This window comes from Nylanderia fulva, unplaced genomic scaffold (assembly GCF_048542155.1).
Source record: "Nylanderia fulva isolate GAGA-0341 unplaced genomic scaffold, ASM4854215v1 Scaffold21, whole genome shotgun sequence".
Taxonomy (NCBI): domain Eukaryota; kingdom Metazoa; phylum Arthropoda; class Insecta; order Hymenoptera; family Formicidae; genus Nylanderia; species Nylanderia fulva.
This window is the reverse complement of record NW_028190275.1, coordinates 1,830,425-1,843,703: the sequence shown is the minus strand read 5'-3', so window position 1 is coordinate 1,843,703 and position 13,279 is coordinate 1,830,425. Positions and strand designations below refer to the sequence as shown.

Here is a 13,279-nt window from a genome sequence, read left to right as displayed (position 1 = left end):
GGGACAATATTGGAAGAATTTTATAAGAGTTTTTCCGGTTAAAATATTTACTACAATAAAAAAATATGAATATGTACGTAGTAAAATTAATCGAACATATTTGATATCTTATATTGTGGTAGATAAATACGTATAAATATAAAATTCTCCTAATTTATATATATATATATATTGTCCCACGATTACCATGATTTTCAGGGTAAATTCTAAAAGAAAATTTTCTTTGCGCGCGTATACATTTTATATATTATAAAATATATTTGATACTATATGTTATATATATTTATTACGTTGCATTTACTATATATAATTACGAGATCGCGAAAAACTCGAGATTCGTATCAGAATCGCTCCTTTTTGTGTCAAGTTTGTCAACCGGTTTCAGTCCACCTACTTTGCCAATATATTATAAATATGATCGCGGTGTAAAAAGACATGTAATGTACCTGCATACTAGTATACACATACTCATATTTCTATATTTTCTCAATAATTTTGCTCGAAATATACGAGCCTTTTATTCAAGTCGACTCGAAGGTATGCGACTGCGAAAAGAGCTCACCTTTAAATCGACATGCCGTCCGTCATGTGAATGTCGTCGATGGAAACCCGTCACGCTCGAAAGGATCGTCGACACGATCATGCGATCACGATTACGTACGATCAAACGTACCGATATTTATTACATCTTCACCACGAAACGTCAGATGAATCGCAACTTGAAACGTGAATGAAAAAAAGGAACCGTCCAGTTTTTCAGCGCGTTCGAGAGGGTATCTTGAAGAGATCGATTGCTTAAATCACTCCTACTCGACAGAGACCTTGCGATTCCCGATCCCGAAGGAACTCTGATCCACGAGACACACCTGACGAAGAGTAAAACCACACTAAACTGTGTGTCATGGTTGTCGCGAAGCATATCCCTTCTCCGGCCTTTATCCCCGTCTTTCTCATATCCTTTCTCTTCCTCTCTATCGAGCAACCCTATTTGATCTTTTCTTGTCCCCTCTCTTCCGATGGACCTGCTTTGACAGCTTGGAAGTCTAATACAATTTTTTTTTTCATCCTCTCTTTGAGCGACCTCGAACTAGTGAAAAAAATACACATATTCTCGGCAATAATAAAATAGATAATGTAATAAAGAAATAAGAGGGAAGAAGAGGAGACAGATAGGGTGTAATATGTATTTATATTTCATTTCTATTTTATACAGCATACCTAGAATCCTTTAAAGTGCCTTCTATTTACGAGCACTCTTTATAAACAATTTGGAATCGATATTATTTTATCCAAAAATTAACATCGTGACAACAACGTTTATTTATTTAAAATATATTATAAATTCTAACATTTTAAATAAAAATTATATTATTTTCTTTGCATCTATTATTTTTCTATTTCACCGTAGATAAGTGCGGGTTTGATCTCTCGGAAGGGTGCATGAAAAATCGAGCCTATAATATCCCTGGTTCGGGAGGCGCGAACAATTTTCCCGTCTATATAATCCGTTGCTTGAACAACGTCGTGTTCGCCGATTCTACCAGCATACGGATTATACGGTGCTTCTTCCCAACGCCATAAAGTCTGCCAGAGGAGATTTGCAGACGCGCGCGTGAGTCACGATACGAGAAGACGGAAGCGAACGAGAGGAACCGCTTCGCGTCCTGTGCGCAGCGTAAACGTTGATATCGTTCATTCCTTATGACGTGTCGAGCCGCGGAGGAGTGCAAGAGCCTTTAGATACCGTTAACCGCATATCCCGCCGTAATTTCCTCTAATATCTAAGCCCTTAATCATCACTGGATTCCTAGAGTATCCTCTCGTCTTATAATTCTACGATTCGAGGATTTTCTTCGAGATCTCGGACGGACAGTGTTTGCTGTTATCTATAAATTATATAGATGAAACTTTGCGTCATCTTATCTTTACATAGATATAATCAAAATATGTATTATCTATATCTGCATCTTTATTGTTAGATGAAAAAAATATTATCTTTACTAAATTATAATATCTAGAATAGTTTTCGGATAATTTTGGTTTAGAATCATAGCACATAGCAAAATTTAAGCAATGAGCGATAAAAATTTATAAATAAAAATATGAATAATACATATATTTTTATATCCCTTTTATAACTTACATTTTTTTAATAAGCAGTCTTATATGTTTAAATAAGCAGTCTTAAAAATTATCATCTATAAAATTATCGAGATGAATCAACATATAATTTTACCTTTTATCTAGATATATTTAAAACAAAATCATCTTCATTTTATCTAAGATAAATTTATATATTTTTATCTCATCTTTATCTAGCTAATTTTAAAATCATCTAAGCACAATACTGCGAATGGAATCTAAAGACGATCGAGTTTCACGATCATTGTTTTTATCGCGTTCGCGGAATTTGCCATTTTTTTGCCATTTTTCAATGCATATAAAATTAATTTTACGTTTGGAGAGATATACGTCGGGATCTTTGATAGCCAGAATGGCGGATTCCTTGCGGAATGCGGTCACGTTGTGAGAAAGTCGCCAGGAATGACTTCTACCTCAAAAACAGATTGATTTCCGCGGCGTTGAAAAATTTGCCCCTTCATTCTGCTTGAGGTTTCCATCATTCAGATATAATAAGATTATAATTCAAGATTCGCGAATAAAAACTCAAAATTTACATGTCTGACTAAAGAATGAGATTCTCTCTAGTTTGGTCGATAAATTCATATGGATAAAAGATATTTTAAAAAATCTGATAATTTGTGTATATGCAAAATTAATATAATTACATAAAATAAAATTGAAATATATGTGCATCTATTCTCATATATTTTTATTTTTGTGGCAAATGGTTTATCGATTAAAATAGATTACATATAAAATAAAAGTATATAAGAATAAATGCATATATTTTTTCAGTTCAATTTTATATATTTAATATCTATATAATTATATACGAGATATTAATAAATGTTATATTATCCATTATAATTATATTGTATATATATGTATAATATAATTATATGCAAAATACATATATAATATCTACATACAAAGTTAATATAATTGTATAAAATAGAATTGAAAATAGATGATAAGAATGGAATTAAAATTCACTGTCATGTTTTTGAAGATGAAATGATCGATGCGTCGACAGATAAATTATGCAGATAGTCGCGTATAATTTATGCACGCGTCTTCTATTCTCGAACAACGGCCCGGAGTGTCTTTCGACTCCTTTCTTTGTCTCCCGAACATGCATTCGATGCATCCGCGTGATCGGCGTGACTCGCATTGCATTCGCGGCATTTTATTGTTTGCGACCCGTTTGAATCTATACGATCGAGACATTAATATTCGAGAAACGAAATTCAAGTGATGAAATTAGAAGAGAGCCCCTGTTTTTTCTTCCTTTTTTTTTTAATGATACACGCGATGCACGCGATGATTCATGCTGCGTGTCTTAAGCGCGTGTCTTAAGCACGTGTCACCATGTTGCGTCACGTGGGTATCTCCCTAGATTTCGCTTGATTTCGAATTTCTTTGTTAAATTTTTCACACCCCGGGAACAATTTTTTATATATAACAATATACAATTATATAGAAATATATAAAATTATACATTCGCAAAATTATATATGAAATATGTCCATACATAATTAGATCTAGTGCTTTTTATATAAATTTATATATATAATAAATATAAGAGTATTTCTTCATATATTTATTTATGTTTCATATATAGATTTACATGAGCTCTTATAATTTATATATAAATTTATATAATTATGTATAAAAATGGACATATTTCACATATAATTTTACGATTATATGTATAATTATATGTAATTATTTATATATATAAATCATTATAGTTTTATCGTTATTAAATAAAAATATACGATACATCCAATTCTTATAAAATTGTATTAGAGGGATTGATTATAAATATAAGTTTTTAGTCGAGATGATATGAAAAAAATGGTGAATTTTTCTGAGATTTTTTTTGCTGAAAAAATGGCGGTATTAAACTAAAAACGTGTAGAAAATAGTGATAAAAGTGGGCGCCAATCGAATGCTTTCCTTTCTATTATATCGAAGGGGGCACGTGCCCGGAGAACCAAGTCATTTTATTTATAAAGTCATGGCGAAAACGATTGATATTCAGGGAAACGCGTGTGTCGACCAATTTTTTGTGCGCATTGTAGCCATTTCCGTTTGCAGTTTCCGTTTCGCATCTTTCGATAATAAATTAACGCGGTGTATAAATATAAATATACAAATTAGATTAATCTAATTTCATATATAATTCAGAAAAACTAATATATATATTTTTTTTTCAAAATTTTATTTTTTAATTGTCTGAAAATACTTGACGCGTATATTTAAATCCATATTTGAGACATAACGAGGCAACTAGAGGAAAGAGAAGACAGGGAAAAAACAAACTTGCGAGTTTAAAAATTAAATCAGCTGCGACCGCGATATTTATAGATTCGCTCGCGACGAGTTTTAATTGCGAGAATTATTTCGAGACAGACGAAATAAATTAATTATCTGATTAAGTAACGATCACCCTGCATATTTCTGGCATCGATATTTTTATGTTTGTATATTTAAGAACTTTTAATGTATCGTAAATAATGCAATGAGAAAACGTCCCAACATCGATGCAAAAAGAAACTTTTTAATAATTAAATTGCTAATTAAAAACCAAACTGTGTTTACGATTTTAATTAATCAAATATAAACTCTACAAATATATGTGAGAGATGCGTTTTTTCACAATATATGACTTTATAATACACATGTAATATTGATCTTGTATATGTATTTTAATTTGAAGTAACGCACGTCAGACTTTCGGGTTAAAAGTGTTAAAGTCTTGGATTATTTTGTATTATTCAGAGTGTTTTGTATCGTGTATTTCTCTCGCTATACACGTCGTCCACCCACACTGACAGCGAGTAACTGGCGCGATAACGCCACTTCCGGTTATGGGGACGCAAACTATAAAACGGAGCAAGCACAGGAGAGAAAATTATGTTCATTATTCCTTCATCGCGTACAACGCACATGCACGTTTCGTTCACCTGGTATATAGTATGCACCTGGTCAGGTTCTAACCCTCGATAAACGATGCGATTTGTGCTTAATCAGGGTATCTAGCAGACTCAATGAAAAAAATGCCCTGACTTTTTCAGATTTTCCAAGACTAGACATTTATTTTTTCCCCGATTTTTTAGTATTATTTTTTCCAAACATAATTTGCATATTTCTATATGATAAATCAATTAAATGTTAAATCATGAAACCCTTCAGATATTTTTGTCAACAATGAAAACGTTCGGAAGTTAAAAAACAAAAATTTTAATCAATTATATAATTTGCATTATGTACGATAATCGAAACAAACATGTCACTATAAACTATTTAAATCACCTTTTTTATTTATATTATATCAGCTTTTTTAGTTTTGTCTCGGTCAAACACATTGAAATAAAATAACGACGATGAAAATATAAATGAACGAATCGATTTTTAACAGCACAGAAAATTAGCGTGTTGAGAGTCAAGGAAAAGTTTATATTTATTTAATAAAAAATTTCAAATCATTGACACAAATGTAGAATAATGTGAAAAAATCCAGATAAATAGTAAAATTTCCTGACTTGTTTCCTGACAATTCCAGATTTATAAAATTTCCTGACAATGGTTTTCTAGATTTCCCTGACCGCTGGACACCCTATTTAATTTCAAACTTTCTACGCAAACATAATTAATATATCAAATCACAATTAACGAAACTGTTATTTAATTCTTTTGTTATGTAAGCAATTTCGTATTATGCAAGAATTAATGCTAAATTCAAAATGAGATATGTAAAATTAAAATGGAACAATCTTGTGTGTGTGTGTGTGTATTAAGAATAGCTTTATAAAATTTTCACTCTCTTGCGCTTCGCTGTCGAAATCTGGGGAATTCATAAACGTGGCCAGGCGTTAAGTATTATTACCGCAAGTTTCACTTTTCCTTTTACGCGTTATTATCATCGCTTCTGCACGTAAGCAAGTATATGTGGGTGGAATTTCCACTTTTCCATAAATTATACATCTGCTTAATTAATAATAATTTTTTCTACTATTTTCTCTCCCTCGTTCTTCTCTACTATTTATTTCTTTTAATATATAAATACCTAATTTTCGAAAACTTATTTGTAGTCGAGTAATTAATTAAGTTGTCGAATAATTAATTAAAAAGGAAGACTTAATTGGTTAAAACAAATGTCAATATTGTTAGCAATAATATTGAGGAACATAATTGCAATCTGTCGATTAATGTCATTAACCGTTTAAGCATAAGTAAGTCGTTTACCTTGTCTTGGGTTAATTTTGCGGGTTCGCAGTCAGATTCAACGTAAAAGATGGAATTCCTTTCTCGACGAAACCGCATAGTTTTCGCCTCCAAATAATTCATTGACGCGTTTCAATTATACGATTTATGAATTTTTACGTTAAAAAAAACGCAATAAGAAAAACACTCGTGTCACATTTTACACTTCACAAATATTCATGTTAAAATTATTCCGCATCACTAACGTTCTTCCAACGGTCTTTCGATAATTAAAACACTTTATCTTAAGGTTGCATATCAATTTTCCACCTTTATCTCTGTGATTTGTAATTATCTGAGATTGAATTACACTCGCTTATTTCAATCGCGTCTTTATCTAATCAAACCAACTTATTTTCCGTCTCTTTTTAGATTCATTTTTTTAATTATAAAAGAGCGAGCGCTAAATATAATGAAATATTTTTTTAATTATAAAGGAGAAACACTTCCGGAAAATGAAACCCAACGTGCGACCGTCACGATGGTCCCATGAAAACTGGAAAGCGAAACCTAAATCGCGTACACCTTCTCCCGTTTGAATACGTAACGCATGCTCTCCCTACTCTATCACAAATAATCTCTCTTCTTTCTCTCTCTTTTTCCTCGTCATCCCTATACTTTCCTTGTTGGTCGATTATCTCTTTCCACCCGCATCAATTCTTCATTCGTCGAAAGCAAAAGTCGTAACGAGTGAAGTAACCGAGACTGACAATGAGAATAAAGACATCTGAATTTCAATTGTTTGGCAGTATGCCAGTTAAATTAATAAGTTAATTGCGAAAATATATTTAATTAAAAATAGAAAACACTAACACTTTGCTTCAAAATTGACCAGTTTTTGTTCTTTTTTTTTTGGAGGAGCCAAATTTACAGAATGACTGTTGGAACAGAATTATTAATTACGGCAGAGCCTCATCTGATTCCAGGGTAAAATTTTAACCTTCACAAAGCGATAATAAGTTTCCTATCGTTTATATTTAAAAAGTAAATTTATAAGAAATAATAATTTATTAAATTATTGAATTAAAAAAATTTGACATAATTGGGTCGAATAAATTGTCCTGGAAACTTTAAAAAGATGGTCCGAATATTCTTTTTAGATATACTGGTTATTGCCCGCAATATCGATTTAAACATGGTGCAACATATGCAAAAACCACGCATAAACTCCTGCTCGATCCTACAGTTGACCATGCGAATACGCTCATTTTATCGAATCGTGCAACTGATGATTGCAAGGTGAATGAATGCATAATACTGTTCTCGTGATAAGATAATAAGATAAAACTGTTTAACAAGTTTTCGAAAATTTGCTGAAGAAATCGAGTACATTTTAGTTATACTTGACATATTTTATATTATTCCCTAATAATAAATATATAGGCATGGAGACCACCAAAGAATGACATAAATGTAGTTAATATTCGTGTCAAGAGGACCGATCCTGTATTCGTTCACCCTATGATACCAGGATACGAGGGTGCTTATCGGTTTCTTGTAACTGTGACGCTTGCATCATCAAAACAAACTGATATGAATATCAGTAAAATTATCACTAAAACCAAATGAAAGTTTTTTTTTTCAAATCCTATATGTATATTGCTTAGGTTTCATACCAGGATTGAGCACTAGAATCGGACAGAGATACACGGTGCTCGCGACCGAAGGACTTGCCGATTTCGAACGGCAACAATTACGAGCTAAGGAGAATTTAAATCGATTGAAAAAAACGATCGACGTACAAAGCGGACGGTTCGAACCGCGAAATTTGGAGGAACGTTTGGTGAGAGAGAAAAGTGATGACATATGAAAATATTTATACGTCATTTGACGTCTAAATAATACATATAAAAATAATCGGTTTTAAATTAAAGAATCTTGAAATCCAAGATTCTTATTAATGTCGAATATTTTTATTGTAGCTGATTAAGAGCCAATTTAAATTACCAGTGTTAACCGTGCAGCCTGAATGGATGGCGCAGTGACGAGTTCACCATAAATTTCCGAAAAAACGTGTGCATCTTCATTTTACATATGTAAAAACTTAACAAATTATAACGAATACTCAATTTTGCTAAACCCAGGTAGCAAGCTGACGTCATTAAACGTCAAAATGATGTTATTCGACGTCAAAATGATGCCACTTTGCCACTTTGACGTTTAATGACGTCAGCTTGCTACCTGGGAAATAATCTCAAAAGATGTTTTTTGTAAAAACAATATTGTTTCAATCGCCTAATTATATATCAATTATCATGAATATTTTTTATTATTGCCATACATGATTTGTCATGAAATGACATTACCTCTCAATTAAAACTTTAATTAAAATATTTGGTTTTAAACAATTCTTTGAAGTTTTATGATATAAATGTAAAGCGTTGTTATTTCAATTGTTTTCATAAATTACCTATAAATTTCTTCCATCATTAAATGTTTCAAATTAAATATTTGCAGGTTACGATTCTATTCTTTCGAGTCTTATAAAATAATACGATATTTGCGTAATTATTAATAATTGAATAAAATGAAACTTTCGAAAAGCAAAAATGACGCATGGTATTCCTTCATTCGCGAAAACGCAAGAAGTAAGCCAATTAATTGAGATCACGTTATAGTTATTAATTATTCAAAATAATTGTAATTTTAATGTAATCTATATATCTCTTTTTTTGTGCGACATAATTTTATATAATTTAAATAATTTATATATGATTTATATGTCAAAACAATAATTTGTAAATTCTATATAAATTATTTCAATTTTTAAATTTATGAGATTTACTCAACATCTAGATTTGTACTTTAGTTTTGCACAAGACATAATTTAAAAACAATTCGGAAAACATTTGGCAACAGGATACGCGACTCACGGTTCTAAACATTTCGGAAAATCGATTGTCTCATCGTCTGACAATTTATTGTGCGATTTTGCAAGTTATCTAATGGGACAGAATATAAAATACGAGATTTTTGCTTGTCCCGATCCCCCGTTACTTATCCACCCTAGTGAAATTTACCATAAACATGTGGGAATGATACCGAATTATGTCGGGCATATTCCCGGAGCAATATTCAGGCAAGTTTCATTAATTAATCAATTGCATTATTATATAAAAATGAGAATCAAAGGATCCAAGGATATGTTAGTCAAGATGTCTAAATATTCGAAAGATTAGGATTAAAGGATACAATGATCGAAGGATTCAAGTACGAGTCCAAAGAGAAGGATCTCAAGGATTCAATAATCCCAGGGTCTAAGTATCAAAAATATATCTTTTTTCAAAAATATCTTTACTTTCTAGATGCGGTAAAACATTCGGAACTGACACAATAGATGCCAAAAAATGGCTTCAAGGAGACTCTGCTCTAAATTAATTTGGTAATAACATTGTTTTGTTATTCGATGTTATAAAATCACTGAGTCGTCACTGAGTCATACATAAATCGCGCAAAAGTATACTATATAAAAATTTACAAAACTAATAGATACATAATATTATTTAAGTATATTTACATATACCAATATGACGAAGATAAAAAAGATTTTTGAGTTATAATGCTTTTGCAAGAATTGCAAATCTCACTTATTGTATCTTTCTAATTGCTAATAAATTAGTCATATTAAACAATGTATAAAATATTAAGTCAATGTAAAACACGAGATAAGTATGATGAACAAATATACAATTTCGATTATTTAGACACCCATTCCTTCAAAATATCAGCAGCTGCCTTCAAATTTTCGTCTTTCTGTTAAAACGATTAATATTTAACAAACGTGTAAAAGTTTGTCGCATCTTAATTAAAATTATAGCGCTTACCTTTACGATAAAAGGGCTTACCTTTATGAAGCAATATCGAACGTAGTCCTGTACTAGATGCTTGTGTTCGGGACCGTAAAACGCCGAGGGGGGAATACCTTGGAGACCGATGTTCTTCGTCATCCATTTGGTAAACCTATAGTCCTTGTTTTCGTCCGTCTCTTCCTGCAGGTTTACTTTATTCTCCAAAGCGGACCAGTTGGCGAGCATAAAGTAACCACCCTCGGGTATCGTCGGCACCATGCCAATTTCCTGAAGAAATTTCGCCATGTAGTCACGTTTCGGTAACAGTTCCTTTGCTAGACTACGGAAGTAGCAATCCGGTTGGGTAAAGCGTTCCATTTCCAATTCAAATCCAATAGCCACCGCTTCCTTAAATAAAAATAAAAATGAATAATTAATTTAATTTTCTATTAAAAAATATAATTAAACTGTACAATTAGAAAATATTGTTTCTATTTTAAAGAAATTACCTGAATCGGTGTACTACAGGTGTACACAGAGTTTTGATGTATCACTTGTAGATTATACAATAAATTCTTTGGTCCATAAGCCCAACCTATTTTCCAACCTGTAACGCTGAATGTTTTGCCCGCCGATCCGATTGTAATTGTGCGTTCATACATATCGGGCAATGTTGCTGATTAAAATAAAAAATTATTTTTTAAACGATATTCAAAATTTTATATTCGTACTATTAATTATATAGCACAATTTCTTACCAATTCTTATGTGCTTATATGGTTCATAAACTATATGTTCGTAAACTTCATCAGAAACCACAAGAGTATTCCATTTTTTCGCCAGATTGGCAATAAACTGTAATTCGTCCAATGTAAACACTTTTCCTGTTGGATTATGTGGAGTGTTGATAATGATGCCTTTAGTTTTGTCATTGAAAAAACTTTCCAACTCTTTTTTATCAAAAACCCAATCACCAGAAGTGACCGTACCTGATGTAACTTTCTGTAAAACAGAGAAACAAATAATATTAAATTGTACATATATATTTTCAATATGTTTACATTTTTGCTTGCATTATTTAAAATCTTTACCGGTTTTAGTGCTATGTATTTGACAACACCTCCAGCACTCTGCACCATAGGTACGTAACAGTCAAAGAACGGTTCAATAATGATCCATTCATCTCCAGGATTGGTGTGACCTTGTAAAGTGGCATACAATGCTTCGTAAGCACCAAAAGTTACTAACACTTCATTGTTTGGATTTAAGTCACGATTAATAAGCTGGGAGTAGAGTTTGGCTATTGCATTTACTAATCTTGGATGACCCTGCAATATATTTACATTTATATCAATAAAGTATAAGATTTATACAATATAAGAATGGATTGAGATAATTTTATCATCATTGCTAATTATTGTATATTGGTAATAATTATGTTGGTAATATTATATTTGTAATTTATATACAAAAATATATAAATTGCATTAAAAATATATAAAAAATTAAATACTTACAAAACTTCTAGTATATTGTTGCAAAAGTGGATTATCACTTTTGGCAATAGCAGCCAAAGCATTGGTTACATTTTCTGGTGCATGATCATCAGGAAATCCTTGGCCCAAATTGATCTTTGGCTTATACTGCATAGCGAGCTGGATGTATTCCACCCTAACCAAATAAATGCAATACAATAATGTTACATATTTGTTACAAAAAGAAATTATTTGCTAAAATAATATCATTATTTACCAGACTGATTTCTCATTGCCCTTTAGACGATCGGGAAGATCAAACTTGGACATCTCAGCAATGCCTCTGATATTTCTTACTGTATTAAATGAAGCACTCTTCTTCGCTGTTGTCAGCAAACAAACTCTCGCTAACATCTAGACACAAAGGATAAGTAGTCAATTATATATCAATAATAAATTGTTGTTATATATTATAATTCTATAGCAGTTTAAAAAATTCAAACAGATAATATATTCAATAGAATGTCAACAAGAAAATGTAATCACCTTTTATTTACAAGATTAAACACAAGGTTAAATTACCATGATTTAATATTCGATAACATCGTCATGATTAAAATACTTGTATAAAAATATAAAACAACTGTAACGTATACAAGTCAAATATATGCAACGATAAAATCTTATATAATCCGTAATATATCGTATCATGGCGGGAAACTCAATTTGCACAAAGATAAAAGCTTATCGCTACTTTTAACTAAATTGTATCTCATTAGTCTATTTATAACGAATAATTTAATTCTCAAGAACACGACTAATCGTACATGTCGACAGAAACGAATCAGTATCGTTACCAATTATGACAAGCATACGTACTCAATTTCTCGTTGAATCTCCGTAGATAGAAAACGAGATGAAGTTTAAGGAAACACAGATTAAAATCGATACCTTAATCCAGCGAATGAAATAAATGTAAACTTTCGATGACTTATATAACAAGTGCAACAGGAGTAAGAGGAAACAAGCAATGACAAGCAATACGTAAAGTGGCACAGATAAACAGATAAAAATCATAAACGCAAGAAGAGGAGGGAATTTATGAGGGAAGGAAATCACGTGAGGCGAGTTCGAGCTACGCTATTGGTCGATGGATATAACGACAATTCAAATCATTAAAAAATCTAAAGAAAATCACAGAAATTTAATTACGAGTACAATATTATTAAATAATTCGTTATTAATATCTAAATTAAATTATATAAAATTATAAGATAATAAAGGCTTGTGAAAATGATCACAAAATTATATATATATATATATATATGTTGTAAAATAATATGTACATATATATTATAAAATAATATTATAAATATTGATTTTTCGTGTAAAATTGTATAAAATGGATTTTAATCGAATACATAGATATTTAATTACTTACTTTATTATTCATATTTTTCGAAGTTTAAAAGAATAAAAGATTGATGAAAGAGAGAGAAAGAGAAAGAGAGACTTACCGAGAGCACGAAGAAAATCGTTATGCCTCGCATGATGGATATATTTACTCTGATCTCCAATACGATTAATGAATGCCAAATAAAGAATGAAAGGCAAAGGCTAACT

General features: G+C 31.2%; 3 protein-coding genes across 10 annotated transcripts in view; 1 reads left to right on the top strand and 2 right to left on the bottom strand.

Annotated features, from left to right (window-relative positions):
* Positions 1 to 6,872, bottom strand: part of LOC114935367 (uncharacterized) — a 41,934-nt gene extending 35,062 nt beyond the window's left edge. For 2 of the 4 annotated variants that reach the window (XM_085482615.1, XM_085482616.1), the window contains exon 1: positions 6,376 to 6,872. In XM_085482615.1, the coding sequence (XP_085338741.1) occupies positions 6,376 to 6,477 (102 nt within the window). In that variant the 5' untranslated portion in view covers positions 6,478 to 6,872. Of the gene's footprint in view, positions 1 to 562; positions 878 to 6,375 lie in introns of those variants that run through there. The other 2 variants (XM_085482617.1, XM_085482618.1) reach the window with 1 other exon arrangement.
* Positions 5,084 to 8,639, top strand: LOC114930181 (CIMIP2 protein GA14893). The gene is made up of 5 exons (XM_085482621.1): positions 5,084 to 7,320; positions 7,494 to 7,632; positions 7,777 to 7,873; positions 8,001 to 8,176; positions 8,316 to 8,639. The coding sequence occupies exons 1-5, from the start codon at positions 7,268 to 7,270 to the stop codon at positions 8,376 to 8,378; spliced, it is 528 nt and encodes a 175-aa protein (XP_085338747.1). The 5' UTR covers positions 5,084 to 7,267; the 3' UTR covers positions 8,379 to 8,639.
* Positions 8,640 to 9,668: 1,029 nt separating this feature from the next.
* On the bottom strand, positions 9,669 to 13,258 carry Kyat (Kynurenine aminotransferase). Of its 5 annotated transcripts, none has more exons than XM_029301941.2 (8): positions 13,174 to 13,258; positions 11,934 to 12,070; positions 11,699 to 11,852; positions 11,273 to 11,509; positions 10,940 to 11,183; positions 10,691 to 10,857; positions 10,239 to 10,589; positions 9,669 to 10,146 (listed from the first exon to the last, which is right to left on the bottom strand). In XM_029301941.2, the coding sequence occupies exons 1-8, from the start codon at positions 13,204 to 13,206 to the stop codon at positions 10,090 to 10,092; spliced, it is 1,380 nt and encodes a 459-aa protein (XP_029157774.2). In that variant the 5' UTR covers positions 13,207 to 13,258; the 3' UTR covers positions 9,669 to 10,089. The 5 variants fall into 5 exon arrangements, with proteins under 5 accessions (XP_029157774.2, XP_029157776.2, XP_029157773.2 ...); XM_029301943.2 differs by lacking the exon at positions 13,174 to 13,258 and adding an exon at positions 12,536 to 12,724; XM_029301940.2 differs by lacking the exon at positions 13,174 to 13,258 and adding an exon at positions 12,608 to 12,724.
* Positions 13,259 to 13,279: the final 21 nt, after the last annotated feature.